The 23,414-nt window shown below is 41.6% G+C and overlaps 1 protein-coding gene across 1 annotated transcript in view; it reads left to right on the top strand.

The window, feature by feature from the left end:
• Window positions 1–22,537: 22,537 nt before the first annotated feature.
• The window catches only part of PELI2 (pellino E3 ubiquitin protein ligase family member 2), a 207,351-nt gene continuing 206,474 nt past the window's right edge, over window positions 22,538–23,414 (top strand). Inside the window, exon 1 of the mRNA XM_028111992.2 lies at window positions 22,538–22,899. Coding sequence (XP_027967793.1) covers window positions 22,823–22,899 — 77 coding nt within the window. The 5' untranslated portion in view covers window positions 22,538–22,822. The remainder of the gene's footprint in view (window positions 22,900–23,414) is intronic.

The raw sequence follows: 23,414 nt of genomic DNA, 5'->3' as shown, positions 1-23,414 counted from the left end.
TTTATTTATTTATTTGAGGGAGAGAGAGAATGGTGGGGAGAGGGAGAGGGAGAGAGAAACTTTAGCAGACTGTGCTCAGCACAGAGCCTGACATGGGGGTCGATCTCGGGACCCTGAGGTCACGTCCTGAGCTGAAACCAAGAGTCGGACGCTTACCTGACTATGCCACCCAGGTGCTCTGAAAATGCTATTTTAAAGACTTACTTTTATGAGATCTACAACTTTTTATGCTCCCCTGTTTCTCTTCTCTCCTGATATCGTATCCCATTTAGCATTTCTTTTTTTTAAAGATTTTATTTATTTATTTATTTATTAGAGAGAGAGAGAGAGCTAGTGACAGTGCTAGAGAGAGAGAGAGAGCAGCAGCCAGGAGGAGAGAGAGAAGCAGGCTTCCCGCTGAGCAGGGAGTCCAACAGGGGCTTGATCCCAGGACTCCAGAGTCATGACTTGAGCCCAAGGCAGACGCTCAGTCGCTCAACCGACTGAGTCACCCAGGCTCCCCGCATTTAGCATTTCTTAATGGCTTTATTCTCAGCAATACTACCTTTAAATTGAATGCACACTTTGTAGTAATAAGAGCTAAAGAGTGGTGTGTGTACTGGATTGATTTTCAATTTCTTTTCACGAAAAACTAAGAAAGCTTGGCTCAAAAGAAGGGCAATCAGAAATAGAGCATTCTGATTATTTCTCTCTCAAAACTCAGTGCTTGGTTTTGGTTCCTTATTTTTTTCATCTTTGACTCTTAGTACACCTTTCAGACGGCGGCCTCACCTGTACTACCCCTCCTTAGGCTTGGCCTGTCAGTCTTGTCCAGTCCCCAGTGAATTCTATTTCTGTGACATAATATTAGAAAAATGAAAGTAGTTTGTTATCTCAAGCACTAGCCAAGTGTGCCGTTTCCCTCTTGTGTAACCCCCTTTCTCTCTCCATCAAGTTTCAGAGTAGCTAGAATACCCAGAATTAAGTTTTCACTGTAAACGAAGTTCCCTCAAGTCCAGGGAAAATAAAATGGAACAGACAAACGATTTCTGTCTTTCTGTGATGGCTTTATCAGTTTAAAGAACCACATGAAGCTGCAGGTTTGCATTTCCATCTCATGGACGATGGCATAATTTTTTTCAGCCATGTCACAAGTTCATCTAGTTTGAATTATGTGAGACATGGAGAATCCAGAGTTCGATTTTCTGGCTTATTTTATAGCAACTGGAATACAATGATAGATACAGGGGAGCCACTCAATAAATACATGCCAATTTCAGCACCTCTCAGCCTTACAAAGATGCTGGAACATTTGAGCAGTTCCAGAGGTAAATGAGAATGATGAGTACAAGAAGACAAAAGTGATGGGTTGTTGCTGGTATCTCAGGTGCCTGGAGCCTCCGTCAGTTCTGAGTGTGTGAGCTGATGTCATCTACAGGTTGCTGTGGAAAATTTAAGGGAGATCCTAGTGAATCCCCCAGGAAGACAATGTTTCTGAAACATATTGAAAGATATAACTAGAAACGTAATTGCTATTGAAAATTAGGGGATGGGGAACTGTGACCACAATTTGATAATATCATTTAATTAAAAAATATGTGTACAAAGCACGGACGATGATAGAATTAACAGCACTGCTAAAGTCTTCATTCACAAATTAGAGACGGGCCAAGGTCTGGTATTTGTTGAGCTTGGACAAAGGAGCATGCACGGAAAGGGAAGTCGGAAGGCCACAGAAATGACGTTTTTATGTTTTATGGTACATCGGGAAGCCTTGCTTCCTTCCCTCTTCTCTCTGAGTTAGCCACCGTGTGAAAGCCGGGACTCAGGGGTCCTGTGCTCTGCAGACACAGTGGCAGAGTGAGGGAAGGAGAAGGAACCAGCGAAATGTTCTTGCCCGTCAAAAATGCATTGGAACCATAGGCTTCTCTTTTAAAATAAAACCAATGGCAGTCTGGAAACTGATGGCATAGAAAGGCACAGAAGCAACTCTTTGCGTCCTTGCTCTGTAGCAAGGGCAAGTTACTGACCCTTTCTTAATTTCAGGTTCTTCACCTGTCAGGGCGAGATCAGGTATCTACTTTTGCTCTCCTTGGGAAGATTCATTAAAATAATGCACAGGGAGGCATTCCATGCACAGTGGGCCTCAGGACGATGGTGGTGGGGTGGGGTGACTGTGTATACTCATTTCCTGGGGCTGCCATTAAAAAATGGTCACAAACTGGGTGACTTTGAACAACAGAAATGTACTCTCACACAGTTCTAGAGGCCCGAAGTCAAAAATCAAGGTGTCAGCAGGCAACGCTCCCTCTGAAGGCTCTAGGGAGAACCCTAACTTACTTCTTTCAGCTTCTGGTAGATGCCAGTGTGTTTTGCCTGTGGCTGCGTCACTCCAGTCTCCGACTCTGTCTTCCCTATCTTCTCTTCTTATAAGGATACTTACCATTTGATTTAAGGCCCATTCAGCTCATCCAGGGGGATCTCATCTCAAGATCCCTCACTTACTGATGCTACAAAGACCCTTTCTCCAAATAAGGTCACATGTACAGGTAGTTAGGGGTTAGGACTTGGACATAATCTGGGGGGGCGGACAACAATCCAACCTACTGCACTAAATTTCTAAGTCCCAAGACTGATTGGTCATTCATAGCTTACTGTGAATTAATCTAACCAAAGAAAAAATTTATGTAAAGAATAATGAGTGTTGCTTGCTGATGACTGAGGGAGGGTCTCTTGGAGCTTGGGACGTTTCGGGAGAGGGAAAATGGGAGTAGGGTACCGCTGCAGTGGGGGTGGGGTGGGGGAGGACATTGAGGATCCTGGCACTGAGGGAGGGGGCGCAGGGGCAGAAAAGCAGAATGAGAAGTGAAAGACAACCATCACCTTCCTTACGTTCATTCCCAGGGCCCTGGTGGTTGCTGCTGCATGTGGCAAACAAAATCACACCTGTGCTACCCGGGTCTTCGGTCTGGCCTGTTCCATGAATGTGAGATGAGATACACTGTTCTCCCCAAAGAACGTACCTTGGAATCAGGTGTCCAACCCCTGTGGCAGGTGGCGATGTATGTGCCCACCATTAATAGGCGGTCAGGAGAGTTTCTCACCATGGTGAACAGAAGTAAATGTGTATCTGGACTCCTGACCCTGTAGGAGAATGCTTTCTGTTAGTCCATCCATTCTCACTGCCTAATCCTGCTGGAAGCTGCAGCTAACACATAGCACCTCTTAAACTAGTAATGGATGACCCAGGTAGGGGCCTGACCACAGCAAAGCCCATCAGCATGGTCTTAGGCAATCTTCGGGACTACTTTTATTGACTTCAACAGCTGTGCCTATTCCTAGCACTCCTGGAAATAACTGAAATCCAAAGAACGTCTTAGCACGAGGGGTCTGGTGTCTAAAGTTCTTCTTTGTTCTAGTATCTCTGATATACATTCATTTATTCTAAATAATAGCTAATATGGAGTGAACATTCAGTTATACTCTAAGCACTGTTCTATATGCTTATGATGCGTTATTTCTTTAACTCTCATAAGAATCTTGCATGGTAGGTATATTATTGCCTCCACTTTTAAGGTTAAGAGATGGATGACCAGAGACTTTAAGTAACTTGGCCCAAAGTCACACAGCTAGTAGGTGGAGGAGCCAGAAATCAAACCCTGCTGTCCCTAAGAGCAAAAGTCTTGCCATAAACCACAGCCCCAGGGGTGATTGGGGTTGGAGGGGAAGGCAGGGCACAAGGCATTTACACAGTAGGAAGTAGGGAGGGGTCGGTGCAAAAAGAAGCTTCTTAAGAGGAAGGAAGGCTCAGAGACCTAAGAAATAAAACTGGAGAATTTTCAGACCATGTGGCAGGTACACTTCTGTCGCTTCTCAGCTCCCTAGCCTCCTGTGTCCTTCACTGTCAGCCCACAGCCTCTCTCAAACACTGAAGGGACAGAATGGAGCCACCCTCAAGAAGGTGGCAGAAACTGAGGTATGGGAATATTTCAGGTCAGCTCTTAACTAGCACGTCTGGTTTGAAATCAGGATAGCTCAGGAGAAAAAAAAAAAAAAAACCACACACACAACAGGACAGATGGCTGTTCCTAGGAAAGCTTCCTTTAAGAAATGGGATTCTGTGTCCTTATTTCACATGGCGCAAACCCTATCTTTGAGTGTCTTGTGTCGCTATCTAGCTGCAAGTATTACAACTTTTAAATAGGGGCCTGGCCTCTGCATGGCAACACTTCGCATAGGGAGCTGGTGAGCAGGAGGGCAGACATGTGTGCAATTGTGGGTCGGTAGAGACCTTTTTGCCACTTTCACAAGTTGCTGTGGGTCATTTTCAGAATAATTCTGAGACTGCTCGCTATTTGAAATGCTCAGCAATAATTGAATACAGCTGTGTGAGCATTTCTAAATGATTTCTATTTCAGAGTTAGGAAACACCAGAAAGATTTTGTTGCTCCAATTACAAAAAAGGAATTTCTTCTCGGGAACTTAGAAAAATAATTGCACACGTGTTGGGGGAGGAAAACCATGCAAACCTTTCTGACATGTAACGTATAAACACCAGTTCCAGGCCTTGCCCATCAACTCATACAAATATATATGATTTGAAATGTCTATTTTTCAAGTTACTCCCGTGAATTATTATGAAGAAGGCCATATTTTATGTTCATCAAAAAATAATTTTTCTCACGTGTTAACTCCAGAAAAGTTTTAAAATAATGGAACTTTCTCCTTGAAAGAAAGTGTTCCAGTTAACTGCGTAATAAACTATCTCAAAATATAGCAGCTTAAAACAACATTTTTAATATGGTCACAGATTCTATGGATCAGGAATTTGGGTAGGGCACACAAGGGTTGTGTTGATTCTGCTCCAGGGTGTCTGAGACCTCAGCTAAGAAGGCTTAAAACTTGAGGGTGCCATGAAGGCTGGAGGCTAGAATCTTCTGGGGCTCCTGCATCAGGCACCTGGGCTAAGCTGACTTGATGAGTGCTGATGGGAGCACCTATGTGTGTCTTCGGCTTCCTCACGGCATGGCAGCCTCAGGGACCCAAATGCAAGCGTCCTGGCGAACAAAGCAGAAGCTGGATCACCTGTTGTGTCCCATACCATCACTCCCACCACACTCTCTTGCCAAAGCGATGGAAGGCCCACCCAGATTCAAGGGGAGGGGACATCATGCTGATGGAGAAGTGACAGGTCACATCACAGAAGAGCCCATGAAATGGGACTTATTATTGCAGTAGTCTTTGGAAAAATACAATCTGCCATGAGAATGAAAAATGTCACAGTGGTTCAAAATGCACATTACCCATGAGTTGACAACAGGAGAGAAAAACTTAACTGGAATAAGCTCCTTGAAGGAATATATATTTTATCCAGGACACAGTTAACAACGAGGGTAATAATGATAGTAACTAAATCTTCACTGTGTACCCGACATTTTCCCAGGTGTCTGTACGAATTCAGTTCATCCTCAGTGGAAACTGGGTTACAAAGAGGTTAAAGTAACTAGCCCAAAGTTACACAGCTAGAAATCAATAAAACCAGGCCTTAAGCCCTGGCAGTTCAGATCCACATGCTGTGTGCTTCAGCCACTCCAGTGTGTTGCCTTCCCAGCCCATTGGGAGAAAGAAGTAAAATGAAAAGTAAACGGAACATCGATGTTTGTTCCTAGGCCGTGCTAGAGATTGGGGACCAAGATTTATTGGTTGCCCACCCATGCCAGGTGTTATGCACCACATATCCCCTCTCTTGATTTTCACAGTAACCCTGTGAGGCAGGTATGACTACCACCATCTTAGGGAAGAGCAAATGGAGGTTCAGAGATGTGAAGTCACTTGCCCAAAGTCACAGAGCTGGCAAATGGTGGCCCTGGAATTCAGATTTACTAATTAATTTACTCAATTTATCTGCTTTTTCCATCTTTCTGTAGCTCCTATCTACCTACTCTCAAAGGTTTTTGTGTCCGTGTCCATTTGAATCCTAGCTAAAATATTCACTATGGAGTGTTTTGCTTCTCAGTAGAATGGCATTTGGAGGACATAGCTGAATGATTCAGAGCAGCTAAAAATCTCTTAGTTTGATTATGGAGCTTTGGGGACCAATCCTGCCCCATTTGTGTTTATCTTTATAAATTCCTGCTGGACACAAACCATGACTTTTATCTTAGATAATAATCCTAAATTCTGGAAGGATTTTTTTTTTTCTCTCTAAGAATATGCCTTATTGAATACCTGACATTTTCAAGAGTTTATCCTTTGCCCCATCAGACCATTAAGTGAGCAGTAACTGCTCTGAAAAGGCCTGTGTTTGACTTGGTCCTTCAGCTATAATTTGTTGGGCCCTCAACCATAACATCATGATTATGAAGCACTTAGGGAAGATGGTGCATCTAGTTTCTAAATATTTTCTCGTCTTGTGCTTCTCCTCACTAAGTCTCCAGCCCTAACTGTGCCGGGGCCCTTAACGGATTCTGGGAGAGTTTCCTGAGCTGCCATGGAAGAAAGAGGCAATTTGATGTTGGAATCCATAGATATTTGTATATCTATTTTATTCTATTAATGTGACTGACAGTTCCAGCTCTTGTGCCAGATTGCTCTCTTTTGACTTGCTTCCTGGGCTGACAACTGATGTTTTAACTCGCTCAAGATCTGTGGATTCAGAGGGTTATGCCATTTGCCTTTTTCTTCAACAACAAAAATGTCATGAAATATATCATGACTTGAAGACTGACACTGTGTTTTCCAGGGCTGGGACTTAGCAGACTTTCCTAGGCTTTATCCACAAAACAAGTCAAGGGGTTTCAGTTATAATGCTCTTATCAAGTTATAATGACATTATTTGGAACCACATCTGTTCCTAATGGGATAGAATTTAAACTAATGACAAGAGATCAAGGAGAAGTCACAAAGTTCTTAAACAGTTACAGAATTCACCAACACAACATTCAGGCATCAATGCAAACAGGAAGCTAATGAGTGAATGGTATCTCTTGTGTCATATAAAAGGATTTAAAAGCCATTGGGTTGTATTTATTTTAGTTCACTTTCTAGTACAAAAGCTCTTTGACAAGGACCCAAGCCTTTTTCATCTTAGTGTTTGGTTAGTGCCTAGCACTTAGTACATTTTTAATTGATGTCTGTTGAGTTGTTCAGAATAATCTCAGAAACTTGCTCACAGGAATTTGTTTAAACTTGGAAGCCCTTGCCAGAGAAGTGCAAGCAAGAAAGAACTGGGTTTTTTACATGTGGCTTAACCCCACCCCCCAACTCTCCAACCCAGTGCTCTCCATTTGAAATCATCCTTAGCATTCAAGGGACTAAGGTATGTTATATAATAACTGTGATTTACTCATAGTCCTACTGGAAACCTTATTTATAACTCACCTAATCTCCTTGAGGGCTTCAGAACCATTCACAGTACTTAGCACATATAGCGGACACTCAGTATGATTTGCTGAATGACTGCAATGACTGAATCATCCATCTTATTAGGAAAAGCTTTTCTATTAAGTTCCATCTTGGTCACAGAAGTTACTCATCAAATCCCATTTTGGATGAAACTACTGTTCTGTGCAAATACTTAAGATATGCATGCTTTGGTGTTTGCTTTCAGGTCCCCCCCCCCCCCCCCCCGCCCAGGGAGCACTGGAGGAGGGGGAGGCCATCCCCTTTTGTCTTTTGAGGCACATTAAATGCGGTCTTCGTCCAGAGTGAAATCACGCACACAGGAACAATTATTTTCATCTTATTACAAGAAAAAGAAATACACTCGAGCTAGTAGAAGTAAAGAGGAATTTATTGTAAGGGTCTGAAGAAATTCTATGAATCTGATGATACAGCCGGGGGACTTATGGGAACTCGAATATTTGCAGGCAGATTGGTTTTCTTGGTTTTTCTCAGAATCTTGTCTTTATTTCTCTTTGCAAGTCAGCTCCATCTTCCCTGTGGAAATCAGCCTCTCCTACAGGCCTTTTGGAGTCTGCTTTCCCATAACTTCAGTTGTATTTAACTTTGACGTTAGCTATGTTTTTAATTTGGCCAAGAAGCCAATCCTATTACGAAGTGTATACGACCTTATGGCTCTAGAGCCTAAAATGTAGATGATTCGGTCTCTGTTTCAATTTCCAGAATTTCTAGAAGAGATCATTTGAACGGCCTAGCTTGAGTCACGTGACCACTCTTGGTCCAGTTGCCAAGGGGACGAGTCATATCCCTTTAGGGCTGTTAGAAGAAAAAGTTCTCTAAAAAGGGGTGTGGGCAAGAGGAAATGATGGATATATCTAGATCAAGAACCTTCAAAATTTTCCCTGAAAATCTGTTTTTGGAAGAAGAGATGCTTTTGTTTAGATTAATTGTCATGACAACATTTAAACTAAAAATGATGAAAATTCATTCTCATTCTTTGTACCTAATACTACTTCACTTTTTATTGCTAAAATACATCTTCATCTCTGAATCTGCTATTTTTCTCCTACAAATTATCTTTACAGGATAATTTTGTGAACCCTGGCCTTGCAGGTCCTAAGTTAGAAGCCAAATAACAAAGATAAATCCTTTGAACATTTCTTGTTGCTTCTGGCAGTTTCGTTTGTAGTGATCATTTGGCCTAAATTAAAGTGAGTTTGGAGATAGTGGAAATCAAACTCCAGGGAAAGGATTGAAAAAGCTGGGGACATGTTTTGAAGCTAAGCAGATAAAAGAGATTGTAAGTAGCCTTGAACTTTTCTCTGATAATTTACTCATTTAAAAATCTGCTTTCTTCAAAACTAATACATGAATTTATTGAAGAATTAACTTTGTAAAATATGGATAATCTTATGTCTCAAAAATTAAAATAAAGACTGACTAGAAATGACTGTAAATTTGAACATTAAAAAAATCATTTCAGGGATGCCATTTTAATTTAATTGTGTAAAATTTATCATGTTAATGCCCTGTTACCAAGAGCTTGCTTCAGTTCGGCCCCAAATATCCCACCTACATTAGATATGTGTATGGTACCTGCCAACCCATAGTAGCTTCTAGTGAGGAAAACTCTACTTGAAAGAGAGCAAGAGCCATTGGCAAGTTATGCTTTCTATCATTTGACTCTTCCTCATCACCACAGCTGACTGGACCAGGAGAGACCACCCAGCTGACCTGCAATCGTATTCCCTCTGTCAGGAATGTGAACTAAGGAATGCCAAGGAAAGGAATTCAGGAAGCATTATTAGGAACAGAAGCTGAATCATTCTAACATGGAGAGACTTGATTTCCAACGTGCTCTGCAAAAGTCAAAGTGGGAAGAAATATGAGTCAGTGGAGGAAACCCTCCTAGAGAAAGAATGAGAAAAGTAGTAACACGTCAGAAATCAGGCGTCTTCAGAATGATCTACCGAAGCTGCTCCAATTCCACTTTTAATCCATGTGGAGACTTGTAGCAAAAGCTCCTTTTTTCTTAGAGTATCATGAGTGGCTCTCTGTTTCTTGTAACTCAAAAGCCAAACTTCAACACCATCTTATCCTGGGTTTATGTAAAAAGGCCAAGGGCTGCCAACTTACATGAGATCATGAAACTTGATAATTTGATATTTATTACACTGACATTGATCCTTTCAATAATGAAATTTGAGAAAATTGGGGGATTAGCAGTCATGCAAAGCATTTTAATGTTGGCCTGCCTTCCGAGAGCAACAAGGTTGGACCTCTTTCTCACCCATGCTGATGTGGGCAAACTTACGAGCTGGCTGCAACAGTCCCTCAGGCAGCTGGCACAGAAGTGATCTGGGAGAGAGCTGGATATGCCAATCCCTCTGTAATAATGAGGAGAGCAAACCGCTTGTCCACCCTGAGTGGAGTGTGTGTGTGTGTGTATGTGTGTGTGTGCACACACACGTGTGGTGCCTAGTCAGTACAGCAGTAAGCAGAGTGAGCCTCTCACGAATGGCTCTCTTGCATGCTCGGGGAGAGTATTAGGTGCCTGAAATGGCCTCAAGAACTTCAAGCTCTTACTGGAGGGTTGACCAGGACAGGTTATTATGCCCCCCTCCCCCACCCCACAGTATATTGTGAATAGACGTCTTTGGCCTTGTGATTTTGGTTGCTTTAGGACAGGGAAGTATATCCAGTTAGTTAAATGGTCCTACGTGCTAGAAGTGTATGCATGACACCATGTCATACGACTGTAGACATATAAAAGGACATTCAGCCAATAATTCCAAGAGGTATAAATTAAAATATTTTAAATTTAAAAAGTAACTACAGGGCACCATAGCATATTGCATGGTTTCTGGAGCCAGATATTTTGTGTCTAAAACACAGTTCCACCGCTTACTACCTGTATAACCCTGCTCAACGCACTTAAATTCTCTATACCTCAATTTCTTCATCAATATAATGGGGATAATGATCTAGCTCATCTGGTTATTGTAAGGATTAAATATATTAATTTGTATAAAGCCTGTACAACAGTGCCTGGCATATCATAAAGACTCAGTCCATGTTATTAATTATTCGTACCTACCATACTTTGAGACATAGAGACTTACTGAAACCCATAAGATGATCAGCCACAAAGTTCCTGTTTGACACTTTTTTTTAACACTCTAAAATAAAACCAAACTTTGCATTTCTCATGATTCTGTGAAAGAAGTATACCATTACCCATATTTATCTTTAATTATAAGTGGAGAAAACTAAGAATGAAATGTGAAATTTTATACTAAAGGTGATGTCCCTCTATAATTTGCCTTTTTTTTTTGTCATTGAGCTGTTCTGACTTCACTGTCATTCTCTCTGCAATAACATGCAAGAATAGAATCCCTTGGCAGCCCTCCAGGCAGTGTATGCCCTTCAGAAACTCTAGAACCACACCATACAAACAGTCCCAGGGCCCGGCACGAGGCCCGGCACACGGTAGGCGCTCACTGTCTACTCACTGATGTTCAGTGATCCAATGTCAGCATTGCTCCCACCAGGTGGGCCCCGTCACCTCTTGTCTCAAAATCGTCAATGAGATTTTTTTTCAAGTTTGAATTATTCATCCTGCATTTCACATCTTTCCGAGATCTCACCTGGGATGAACTTCTTCTCTCCTTTTATGTAGTTGGCCCCTTTCACTATTCCTTGCCTACTTGAGTTACTGTGTCTTCTTTGGCTATGTTCTTCTTACTCATTTTTATCCCACACGTAGTACTAAATATAACTCCTTCATACTTTAACATTTTGTTTACACTCAAATGTTTCTGCTCTCTTTCCATTGGAATTATAGTTGTAGGAGACAATTGGAGGTGTTTTCCCAGCTCATAGTTCCGCCTTCTCACTCACTCCCATAACAGCTGTGTTAGAACTCATGACCCACCGTTTAACCCTAGCTGATGGGACCAAAGGTGGTTTTGGGTTTTGTTTGAAGACACTAAGTTTTGGGGTATTTTGTTTTGCACTAATAGGTAGCTGGTATATCATTATCCTCAAAAGTTGTGAGTAAAATCTCTAATTGTGAATGAAAAAATCTGCTTAGAGCTATAGACATTTCAACTTAATATCCATATGATTTTATTATAAAAAGATTATGGAGTGCAAGAAAGTTCTCTATTGAATATGATGTATAGTAGCAAACATATGGTGAGTCTGTGATAAATGCCAGAAAGATTATGAATTTTAAAATGCCTAGAGAAGGAGGGGAGCGCAAGGGATTTGATTTTTTAAGATTTTTTTTTTAACTTGCTTTCAGCATCTGTTGGTCTGAACATAGACAAGGATGCAGTTAATAAGATGCTTAACATGTAATAAAATGTTCATTATCCATAGAAGAAATAAATGTGGTTAGTTCGGTGAAGATTCTTTACTCCCCTGTTGTGTATTTATGGCTTGTTTTTGGTCAACTGCAGATTTTTCTGGCATGTTGACTTTAGCTAATCACAACATAATGTTTGAGTACAACAAGAGGGGAAAGACCCTTCATTTAACTGACTACTGACCAAGCAAAGCTCTCTATCAGGAACTTCAATTTACCAGGCAGGTGAATATTTTATGAATTGACACTTTTATTATGTGGGTCTTAAAGTGTTTAATTTCCCTTTTCCTGTGAATAAGCTGCAACCTTGGTTTACGGTCTTTCAAAAGGAATGACAAATGTCACTTTGCCTTATTATTTAGCTTAGGGGAGTAGTTATAACTTCCCTGCCTGTTATCTGGTGCTTGTTCCTGCTTTAACTGTTGACTTTGGGGGTCAGCCCCATCTGTGCTGAGCTGTATGTATCCGTGTGCCCTTGGATTTTTCATGTGAACTGGCACGCGGTAGTGGAGATTAGGTCACTCTGCTTCATGTGTCAACTCTGCAGCTAAACACATCCAGTCACTTCACATATGCAGTTGTATTGGCTGAATTTAAAAATCGTGAAAATGAAAAACAAAACAAACGCATTTGGTATAGTTCAAGGTCAGATGGACATTCATAAGCAAGTTGGAAATGGATGAAACATTCGATCAAAATTTTAGATTTAGCTTTCTGATATCAGCTGATCTTTTAGTGCACCCTCCAAGTCGTGCCACTGTGTAGCACCTTATAGTCGGGAAAGCATTCTCATTTGGAGTCATTTCTTATTTAGATTCTAAGGCTCTCGTTGCTACAACTGGAACATCTCACAATTAGCAGAAAAGTCACAGATTGTGCAGACTCTGCCAGCCAGAGTCCCGAACCCTCTCTCTCTGTCCCTCGTTTTGGGATGAGGAGTTTACCTCCCAAATGTGAGCCCCTGGGACCTCCGATTCCCTGCTGTCTTACATGTGGCTCGATCATTTGCTGTGTCGATCATGGTGCCTTAGAATAATAGGTCCTAAGTAAATATTTATCAAATTGTTACAGGACTGCACAAAACAAGTACAAGAAGCTTTTAACACATTTATTGATTCATTTTTCTTTAATATTTCCACATCCTCCCTTCCACGAAATTCTTCCTGTAGTTTTATTCAAAAAATGACAACACTGTACATGTTTTCATACTTTGCAGCCCACAAGTTCCTGTCACAAGCATCATCCCATTTGATTTTCTCAAAAACCTTGAGAGACATATAGGCAGGAAATGATCATTCCTATTTCACAGATGGGATACCCAAGGCAGGAATAGAGGGATTAGTGATGTGGTACTGAGGTGTCTGTCCCCTAAACTAGCCCTTTGTCCACTCTTTTAGGATGCCTTTCTTCTGCCTCAGTGTGACCTCTTTCCTGTGTCCCTGTCTCGGGGGTGATTGACAGCAGGGAGGCTCTCTTCCAGGGCTAGCTCCTGGCTACAAGCTCCCTTCATTGTTTGTAGTTACTCTGGCCTTGGGCTAAGAATGGCAAAATAAATTCTTCTATTCAAAAATCATTTATAATGTAGCTTCTAAAATGTGTACCTTGATTTTGCATCCTACGGTCTCATGATATCTATGTAGGTAACGTTTTAGTTGATTTTGTTTTTTACTGTGTCAACAACCATACCCAACTCTCCAGTGATTTACAGTATCAAAGAGAAGCAGATCAAATGTTCACATGATTATCCTGATAACCCTGCATGATCTGGCTTCTACCTACATTCCCAACTTTATTGTATAACCCTTTTCTGCTCAATCAGTAAGTTCAAACAACATGGAGTTCTTTCTGCTCCTAATATAAGCCAAGCTCATTTCTACCCTAGGGCATTTGTATCTGTACCTTCTAGATGGAATCTCATTGTTCCCTCAGGTCTTCCCCAGATCTTGCACAGGTGACTCTGTCTTAGCATTCAGGTGTCTGCTCAAAGGCCTCCTTAAAGAGGCCTTTCCTGGTCTCCTCGTTAAGTGAAAGGAGGTAGGTATAGAATAGTGTGCTTAGTGTGCTTCCATTTCTCTGTGTTTTCTTAAATATCATTTACACAAATATATACAAGGAATAGGGCTGGAAAGATACACGAGAAATTAATAACAGTGGTTTCCACTAGGGAGAAGAATGGCAGGATGAAAATGGGATTAAAACATTTTTCACTCTTTTGTATTATTTAGATTGTTTACCACTTGTATGTATTACTTATTACACTAATTAAAGCCTCTATAAAATAATGAGAAAAAAAGAACCCATTGGATTGTCTAAACCTAGCAAATTGGAAATATAACAAGAATAGACATTTAACATTTCACTTAGATTCAGTAATTCAGTTGTACTGGTCCTGGTGAGATGCATCCTGCTTAAAAGCAGTTCACCTGACAAAAAGTTAAAATTTTATTGACCACAAGCTCAACATGATCCAACCACGTGGCTGCTTAAAGTGACGATCTCCACCCAACAACAGCTGAATACATATTTTTCTCAAGTACAAATGGAACATTCTCCAGGATAGACCACATGTTAAATAACAAAACAAATCTTAACAAATTTAAGGAGAATAAAATCATACTCATATCTTTTCTGACCACAGTGGAATGAAACTAGAAATCAATAGCAAAGAAAATTAGGAAATTCACAAATATTTAGAAATGAAACGCATATTCTTGAACAATCAATGGGGCAAAAAAGAAATCGAAAGGGAAATTACAAAATATCTTGAGACAAATGAAAATAAAATACCATATACCAATACTTACAGGATGTAGCAAAAATAGTACTAAGAGGGAACTTTAAAATGATAAATGCCTACACTAAAAAAGACATAGGATCGTAAATAAACAACCTGATCCTACACCTCCAGGAACTAGAAAACAAAGAACAATCTAAGTCCAAAGTTAGTCAGAGGAAGGCAATAAAGATTAGAGCAGAAATAAACAAAATAGAAAATAGAAAAAAAAAAAACTAACCTGGGAGTTGTTTTTTTTTAAAATATCAATGAAATTGACAAGTTTTTAGCTAGCCTAGTTAAGAAAAAAAGAGAGAGACTCAAATAAGTAAAATCATAAATAAAAGAGGGGACATTATTACCACTTCTTCAGAAATAAAAAGGATTATGAGAGTACTAAGAATAGTTCTGCACCAACAAACAAGATAGCCTAGAAGAAATGGGCAAATTTCTAGAAACATGTAACTTACCAGGATTGAATTGTGAAGAAAAAGAAAATCTGAACAGACCAAAACGAGTAAGGAGATTGAATTAATAATGTAAAATAATGTAAAATGTTTCTTCTCCAACGAAGAAAATTCCAGGAAGATGGCTTCACTGGTGAATTCCACTAAACATTTAAAGAATTAATACCAATTCTTCTCAAACTCTTCTTAAAAAATTGAACAAGAGGAAACATCATTATCTTGATTCCAAACTCATTTTATAAGGCCAGTATTACCCTGATACCAAAGCTAGAAAAAGACACTACAAGAAAACTATAGGCCACTTTGAATATAGATGAAGAAATCCCCAATACAATACTAGCAAACTGAACTCAACAGCACATTGAAAGGATCATATACCATGACCAAGTGAGATCTATTCCTGGTGTACAAGGATGGTTCAACACTATATTAGCAGAACAAAGGATAAAAATCTCATGATGGGTGGCTCAGATGGTTAAGTGTCTGCCTTCGGCTCAGGTCATGATCTCCAGGTCCTGGGGTTGAGCCCCATGTCGGGCTCCCAGCTAGGTGGGGAGTCTGCTTCTCTCTCTCCCTCTGCCCCTCTCCCTACTTGTGCTCTGTCTCTCTCTCAAATGAATAAATAAAATCTTTTTTAAAAAAATCTCATGATGCTCTCAATAGATGCAGAAAAAGCATTTGACAAAATCAAACACCCTTTCTTGATTAAAAAAAAAAAACCTCAAAAAACCAGGAATAAGAGGAAATTATCTCAACATAAGAAAGACCATGTATGAAAAGCTTACAGCTAAGATCATACTCAATGGTGAAAAATGAAAAGTTTTTCCTCTAAGATTAGGAACAAGACAAAGATGCCCACTCTTGCCACTTCTATTCAATATAGTAGTGCAAGTTCCAGCTAGAGTAATTAGGCAAGAAAAAGAAATAAAAGGTCCAAGTTGGAAAAGAAGTAAAATTATCTCTGCTCACAGGTGACATGACCTTATATGTAGACACATATAAAAATTGTACCAAAAAACCTGTTAGAAGAAATAAAAGAATTCAGTAAAGTTGCAGGATACAAAATCAATATACCAAAATTAGGGTGTGTTTCTATGCACCAACAATGAACTATCTGAAAAGGACACTGAGAAAACAATACCACTTATAATAGCATCAGCAGGAATAAAATACTTAGGAATAAACATAATCAAGGAGACAAGAGTTTTATACTGAAAACTAGAAAACATTAATTAAAGAAATGAGAGAAGACACAAATGGAAAGACATCCCCTGTTCATGGATTAGAAGACTTAATATTGTTAAAATGTCCGTATTATACAAAACAATCTGCAGATTTAGAGCAATCTATCAAAATCCCAATGGCATTTTTTATAGGATAGAAAAAAACAATTTTAAAATTCATATGGAACCCCAAATAGCCAAAACCATCTTAAAAAGAACAAGCTGCAGGTCTCACATGTCCTGATTTCAAAACATATTACAAAGCTACAGTAATCAAGACAGTATGGTACTGGCATAAAGCTAGACATATAGACCAATGGAAGAGAGTCCAGAAACAAACCTACACAAATACGGCCAACTGATCTTTGACGAGCGTGCTAAGAACACATAATGGAAAAGGGTAGCCTCTTCAATCAATGGTGCTGGGAAAACTGGATATCCTCTGGAAAAAGAATGAAATTGGACCTGTATCTTGTACCATACCAAAAAATCAACCCAAAATGGGTCAAAGACTTGAGCCTAAGACCTGACACTGTAAGACTCCTAGAAGAAAACAAAGGGGAAATGTTTTATAATATCGGTCTTGGCAACGATTTCTTTGATTTGACACCAAAAAGCACCAGCAGCAAAAGCAAAAATAGACAGATTAGACTACACCAAACTAAAAAACTGTTGCACAGCAAAGGAAATAATCAACACTGTGAAAAGGCAAATGGGAGAAAATATGTGCAAACCGTGTATCTGATAAGGAGTTAATATCTGAAAAACATAAACTCCTATAACTCAATACCAAAAAAGGAAATAACTCAATTTAAAAGTGGGCAAAGGAACTGAATAGACATTTCTCCAAAGAAGATAAATACAACCGCTATATGAAAAGATGTTCAACATCACTAATTATTAAGGAAATACACATCAAAACCACAATGTGATATCTCACACCTGTTAGGATGTTCGTTATCAAAAAACCCCTCAGAAAATAGCAAATGTTGAAGAGGATATAGAGAAATGGGAATCTTTGTGCCCTGCTAGTGGGAATAGAAAGTGGTACTGTCATTATGGAAAATAAAATAGAGTTCCCTCAAAAAACTAAAAATAGAACTACCATATGATCTAGCAGTCCTACCTCCGGGTATTGACTCAAAATAATTCAAATCAGTATCTCAAAAACAGTTGCACTTCCCTCCTCATTGCAGCATTATTCACAATAGCCAAGTAGTGAAGACAACCTGAATGTCCATTAAAAAAATGTAGCATTGGGACGCCTGGGTGGCTCAGTCGTTAAGCATCTGCCTTCGGCTCAGGTCATGATCCCAGGGGCCTGGGATGGAGCCCCGCGTCGGGGGCGGGGGGGGGGGGGTCCCTGCTCAGCAGGGAGCCTGCTTCTCCCTCTGCGTTCTCCCCTTCCCCCCCACCTCTGCTCGTTCTCTCTCTCTTTCTCTTGCTCTCAAATAAATAAATAATTTTTTTAAAATGTAGCATAGATAGACACACAATGAATATTATTCAGCCTTAAAAAGAAGGAAGTCCTGTTATATGCTATGTCATAGGTAAACCTGGAGGACAGCTTGCTAAAAAATAAACCAGTCATAGAAGGAGAAATAATGCATGATTCCACTTCTACGACGTATCTAAAATCATCAGACTCACAGAAGTAGAAAGTGCAATGGTCATCACCAGGGTCTGTGAGGAGGGAGAAATGAGTTGCTCTTCAATGAGTATGAAGTTTCTGTCACGCAAGATGAAAAAGTTCACGGAGACCTGCTGGACAAGCTGTGTGTAGAGTTAACAATACCCTACAGTACTCTAAATTTGTCCAGGGCAGCTCTCATGTTATGCATTTTTTACCACAATAAAAAAAAAGTGAATGCACCTCACAATAGCAATCAAAGAAATGCAAATAAAAAATTATCACCTGTCACATTAGCAAGGGTTTAAAATGCTGATGAGAGTTCCCTGAGGCAGTCTCTCTCATTTACTGCTAGTTACAGTGTAAATTGGCAGGCATAACCATTTTGAAAAACACTTTGGAAATATTCATCAAAGGTCTTAAAAGTGTTTATACCCTTTGATGTAATAATTTTACTTGTAGGAATCTCTTCTCATGCAGTAATAACAAATGTAAATATGTTTATTATTTATAAGACCAAAAATTAGAAGTCTTCCCAACGTTCCATGAGAGAGGAATGGTTAATAGATGTTGACATATAGGATGAAACAACAAAAATGTTTATGAAGTTTATTGACAAGAGAAAACTCACAATATAATATTAATACATTATTAATATAATTATATATTATATAATATAAATATCATTAATATTATATATTATTAATATAATAAAAGGGAGGATAACAAACTGTGTAAAGGGTGATTACACATTATATTATTACTACTATGTCAAAAAATTAAAAATAAAAGTGATGGAAATCGACAAAAAGTTATATAGGGTTATTTCTAGGTAATGAGACCTATGGATGACTTAAGATTGTAAGATATATTTAACATACAATATTATATATTTAATTTATTATATAAATACATTATGTTAAATATATATTTTATATGTATCTTAATATATATTTATATATATAATTTTAAAATGGAATGTGATCTAAGGTTTCATGAGAAAGAAAAGACCAGTTTTTCCAAACATATATTTTTTAAAGTATCATCTTAATCTTTAAGTCTTTGCAAACATAAACATGTAAGGTAGAATGTAGAATGACCAAAAATTAGATTCTTCAAATACCGGAAGGTATTTGTTTGGCTTTATTCAAGGTATGGTTAAGACAAGCAAACTTCTTCACTGAGTGTTTTCATTCTAGCTTAAAAAGAGGTAGGTAACAGGGGAGAAATCAAGAGAAAGCCTTATATTATTTATTTGTGTAGTAAACATATGGCCTTTGGTAGTCCAAGAAATAGCATCAACTCCTTCTGGGAAGCTGTGGGTGGGTCATCCTCTCCTGGAGAGTGGTTTAGGAGAGATGCAAATGGGATGGTAAGCAGGGAGGGAATGGGCGGGTCTGCCCTGGCAGCTAGGTCAGTCAAACCCACCGTGGGTTGGCAGATGGCACAGCCAGATTGTCCCATCAGCCTGAAGCTACTAACTAAAACAATTACGTTCAAGAAGAGATAAATTCATGCTACAATCAGATTCCTAATATTAGCTAGGGATCGTAGGGGTTGATATGCTAATTGGCTTAAGTTGTGAGCAGAAAACTCAAAAAGGATGGGCAGAGAAAGGTGCAAGCTGCTTCTAAAGGGATGTAAGTCACCGACTTTGGGAAAAAGTTAAAATTTATGCCCCACCACTCTGCTCTTCTCCCAGCCCTGCCATTTGATGCCACTTAAAAGTGTTCTTTTACTGGGGTGCCTGGGTGGCTCAGGTGGTTAAGCATCCGCCTTTGGCTCAGGTCATGATCTCATGATCTCAGGGTCCTGGGATGGAGCCCTGCATCGGGCTCCCTGCTCAGCAAGAAGCCTGCTTCTCCCTCGCCCTCTGCTTGTGCTCTCTCGCTCTCTCTGTCAAATAAATAAAGAAAATCTTTTTTTTTTTTTTAAGTGTTCTTGGGGCACCTGGGTGGCTCAGTCGTTAAGCGTCTGCCTTCGGCTCAGGTCATGATCCCAGGGTCCTGGGATCGAGCCCCGCATCGGGCTCCCTACTTGGCGGGGAGCCTGCTTCTCCCTCTCCCACTCCCCCTGCTGTGTTCCCTCTCTCACTGTGTCTCTCTCTGTCAAATAAATAAAATCTTCAAAAAATAAAAAAAGTGTTCTTTTACTTATACTGTGTTTCCTTGAAATCAGAGAATGCAAAGTTGGGGACCTTGAGCCCAATGTAGAAAATAGAAACAGTTTTAGTGGGCCCGTGCTGTATTAAAAAAAGACAAACTTGAACGAGTTGTTTCACAGTTCAAAACTGGGAGATTTGGCATAAAATTCAGGATTTGGGCTTTTAAAAAAGTTAAAATTAGCAGTAGTGAGCTGTTATCATCACATGACAACAATTTGCTGGAGATGAGTGACTGATGCTCATGTTAGAAGGCACTAGCTCACCAATTTTCCACAGTCCTCACTCAGCCCATATGCTCATTTGAATTTCCATTCCTAGTCGCTGTGTACATTCCCCAGGCTTTCGGGTGTCAGAGTGATTTACAAAACTGGTCTGCCAGCCCTGAGCTGCCTACAGTAAAAGTCTCCACTGATCAAACAAAAACAAAACAGAAAAACCAAAAAAACCCCACCTCATTCAAAGCAACACTTCCTAAATTCTGTTAAGGACAGACCTGATTCAGAACCATAAACATGTTCAAAGACATGCTGGGAGAACAGAAAGAGAGTGCTGCGCCTCTGAAAGTCAGGGGCGCCATGGGCAGACAGCTAGAATGGAGAACCTGCAAAGACGGGGACGTCCTATGGGAAACTCTTAGCCTAGGGTTTGGAATACTTAGTTGGAGGTTAATAAATATTTGTTTCTATCTTCCTAAGAGCAGATGCAGAGCACAGCAAGGAGGAAATGGAGCCAGAATAGTGTAATGCAATGCACAAAAGCACAGCATGCCAAGAGAGAAAGAGGGAGGAGGTAATTGTAGCCTGGAGAGCAGTAGCAACAACAGAACAAGCCTGGAGAAGTTAGAATGACAGAGCCAAGTACTATAATAACAGGGGACTGCATAACCATGGCATGATTCTGATAGATCTTTTGCTAGTCACACATCTATATGGTAAGTGGAAGCACAGACTACATAGATGAAGGTAGCATTAATCAAACAGAAAATCCAGATGGAAATTCACATCAAAACCCTAGTGATGAGAAAACATTCAACCCATTAGTGAAGGCTTGTGGGTTAAAACTACAACAGCATATACATTAAAAAATACAGAGAATATATAAAACATGCAAAGTAGCTGGATTCAGTTGAAGTATAGAATTTCTATACTTACCTGAAACAAGTTTATGGTTTAATTTTGTGTGTGTGTTTGGCTTACCAACGGTGTGGCTATAGCTACTTTGAAATAATTTATTTCTAAAGCCTCAATTTAAAAAATCAGTTAATAATGGAAGTAAAACTTTCTGAAGCATCATGTCACTATAGTAATAACCTGTCAGAGAATGTTATGCAAAGGTGTTGGACGGCAGGATGGAAGGTTACAGATGTAATTTTTTTTTCTAGCGCTTTCCTTAGGGTCATGGCTAATCAGTCATTGTTTACACATAAGGTAGCTTTTGCACTATTTATTTCTCTAAATATTTAACAGTCTTGGGAGGCAGTGACTAGCAATAATATGGAGTTTCTAGCATGTTACGAGTGCTTAGTAAATGGTAAAACGAAATCCTGCATGATGAAAAACAGCAGTCAGTAAATCTATTATACTCTAAACCATTTTAAAGCCATAGTAGTATTTAGAAAAGCATTATAAGCAAACACAATGCGTTGACTAAATTATGGTAATAAAGGAACACTTATATTCACTAAAAAGTTCACCCAAGTAATTTCTTCTTAAATTTCTTAGGGGAGCGAGAGAAGGTATGGGAAAAATGGATGGAGTATGGATTAAAACAACAACAACTTTTTTTTTTTTTTTAACCATGTGGAACCCTGCTGACCACACATTGGGTAGTTATAACCTATACACTGGCGGAGTGCTCCAAATGCCTTCAAAATTCAAAACTCCCTCTAATTCAGCACCAATGAGCAAAACCCTGCAAATTTCTAAATGTCTTCAAGCTTTGAAAGACTTGGTTTTGGAAGAGGAGGTACCCAGGTGCGTGAGTGCAGCTCCAGATGTATGCCGCTCTACAGTGACACCGGGAAAGCACATGCTCTCTAACCCCGAGAGGAAGTTCTTCTTTTACATCTAACGGAACGGGGGACTGCTAGGCTAGACTTGGGAACCTTGACTGTTGCGTTTCCGGGATCCAGTGCAGCCTTCAGCTGCTAGAGAACTGGGCTGCAAGAGCTGAGAACCCCGTGTCTTAAGTTTGGGGAAGGAAGCGAGAGGAAAAAAAAAAATAGAACTGCTCCTTTAAGAACTTCCTTTCCCTTTTACTCTATGTTTACATAACACGGGGGCCGTTCCACCGCGGGGCCCAAGGGGGGCGGGGAGGGGGCGCGGGCGGCCCCACGCGCCAGGGGGAGGGGGCGCCGGGCGGGCGGGGGCCTGCGGGGCTTTGGGCGGAGGGCCGGCGGGCTCCCACCTGCCCGCGCGCCAGAGGGGCGGCTCCGCGGTCCTGCCCCCGCCCCTCCCCCGCTCGCTGCCCCCGCCCCTCCCGCGCTGGCTTTCTCCCTCCCTCCTTCCCTCCGCGAGGTTCCAGCGGCAGCGGTAGCAGCGGCGGCGCTCGGCGCGGGCAGGTCTGCCTGCTGCCCGGTCCCATTTGTTGCCGAGTCCGGCTCGGAGCGGCAGCGGCGCACGGAGCTCCCGGGAGCCCGGCGGGGCAGCCGCACAGCCACGACGGAGCAGCCGCGGGACTGGCCGCCCCGCGCCCCCTTCGCCGCCGTGCCCTTCCCCGGCGCGCTCACCCCCTTCTCAGGATGGGATTGTAGCGGCGGCGCGGACTCAGCGGGGATCGCGGCGGAGGAGGCGGCGGCGGCGGCCGATCGGGGCTCCATGTTTTCCCCCGGCCAGGAGGAGCACTGCACCCCCAATAAGGAGCCAGTGAAATACGGGGAGCTGGTGGTACTGGGGTGAGTCCCGAGATCTCCGACCCCGGGAGCCTGACGGCGGGCGGCTAGTGCTCCGGGCTGGGTGGCCGCAGGGCGCCCGCATCCCCGAGCGGGGCCAGCGGGGTGTCTCGGACGCTCTCAAGGGAACGCTGGGGCGCCTAGGGCGGCGGGGGCGGCTCGGGGGCCGGGCCGGCAAGCGCCCGGGGAGCGGTGCCCCCTGTCAGCGCGCGCGGGGCGCTGCAGAGACCGCCGAGATGCGCTCTCCCCGCGGAGGACCGCGGCCGAGGAAGTGGCGGAGTGGGGCCGGCCCCGGAGAGGCAGAGACTGTGGCGACCCCGCGCCCCGCGGGGAGCTGCGCTGGGGGACCGAGTCCTCGTCCATACCGGGAGGGAGGGGAGTGGACCCTTGCTCGACTTCCTCGCGCGCCCTGGGTCAGGGAGGGCGGGTAAGGGCCGGGGCCGAGGCGCCACCGTCGTAGGCACCTCGCGGTGTCGGGGGAGACTCCCCAGTTGGCGAAGCTGAAAGGCCGGTGGGGT

Source organism: Eumetopias jubatus, unplaced genomic scaffold (genome assembly GCF_037043125.1).
Source record: "Eumetopias jubatus isolate StellerSeaLion01/CBP00866 unplaced genomic scaffold, mEumJub1_p1.0 scaffold_7, whole genome shotgun sequence".
Classification (NCBI taxonomy): Eukaryota; Metazoa; Chordata; class Mammalia; order Carnivora; family Otariidae; genus Eumetopias; species Eumetopias jubatus.
This window is presented reverse-complemented; position numbering and strand designations above follow the sequence as displayed.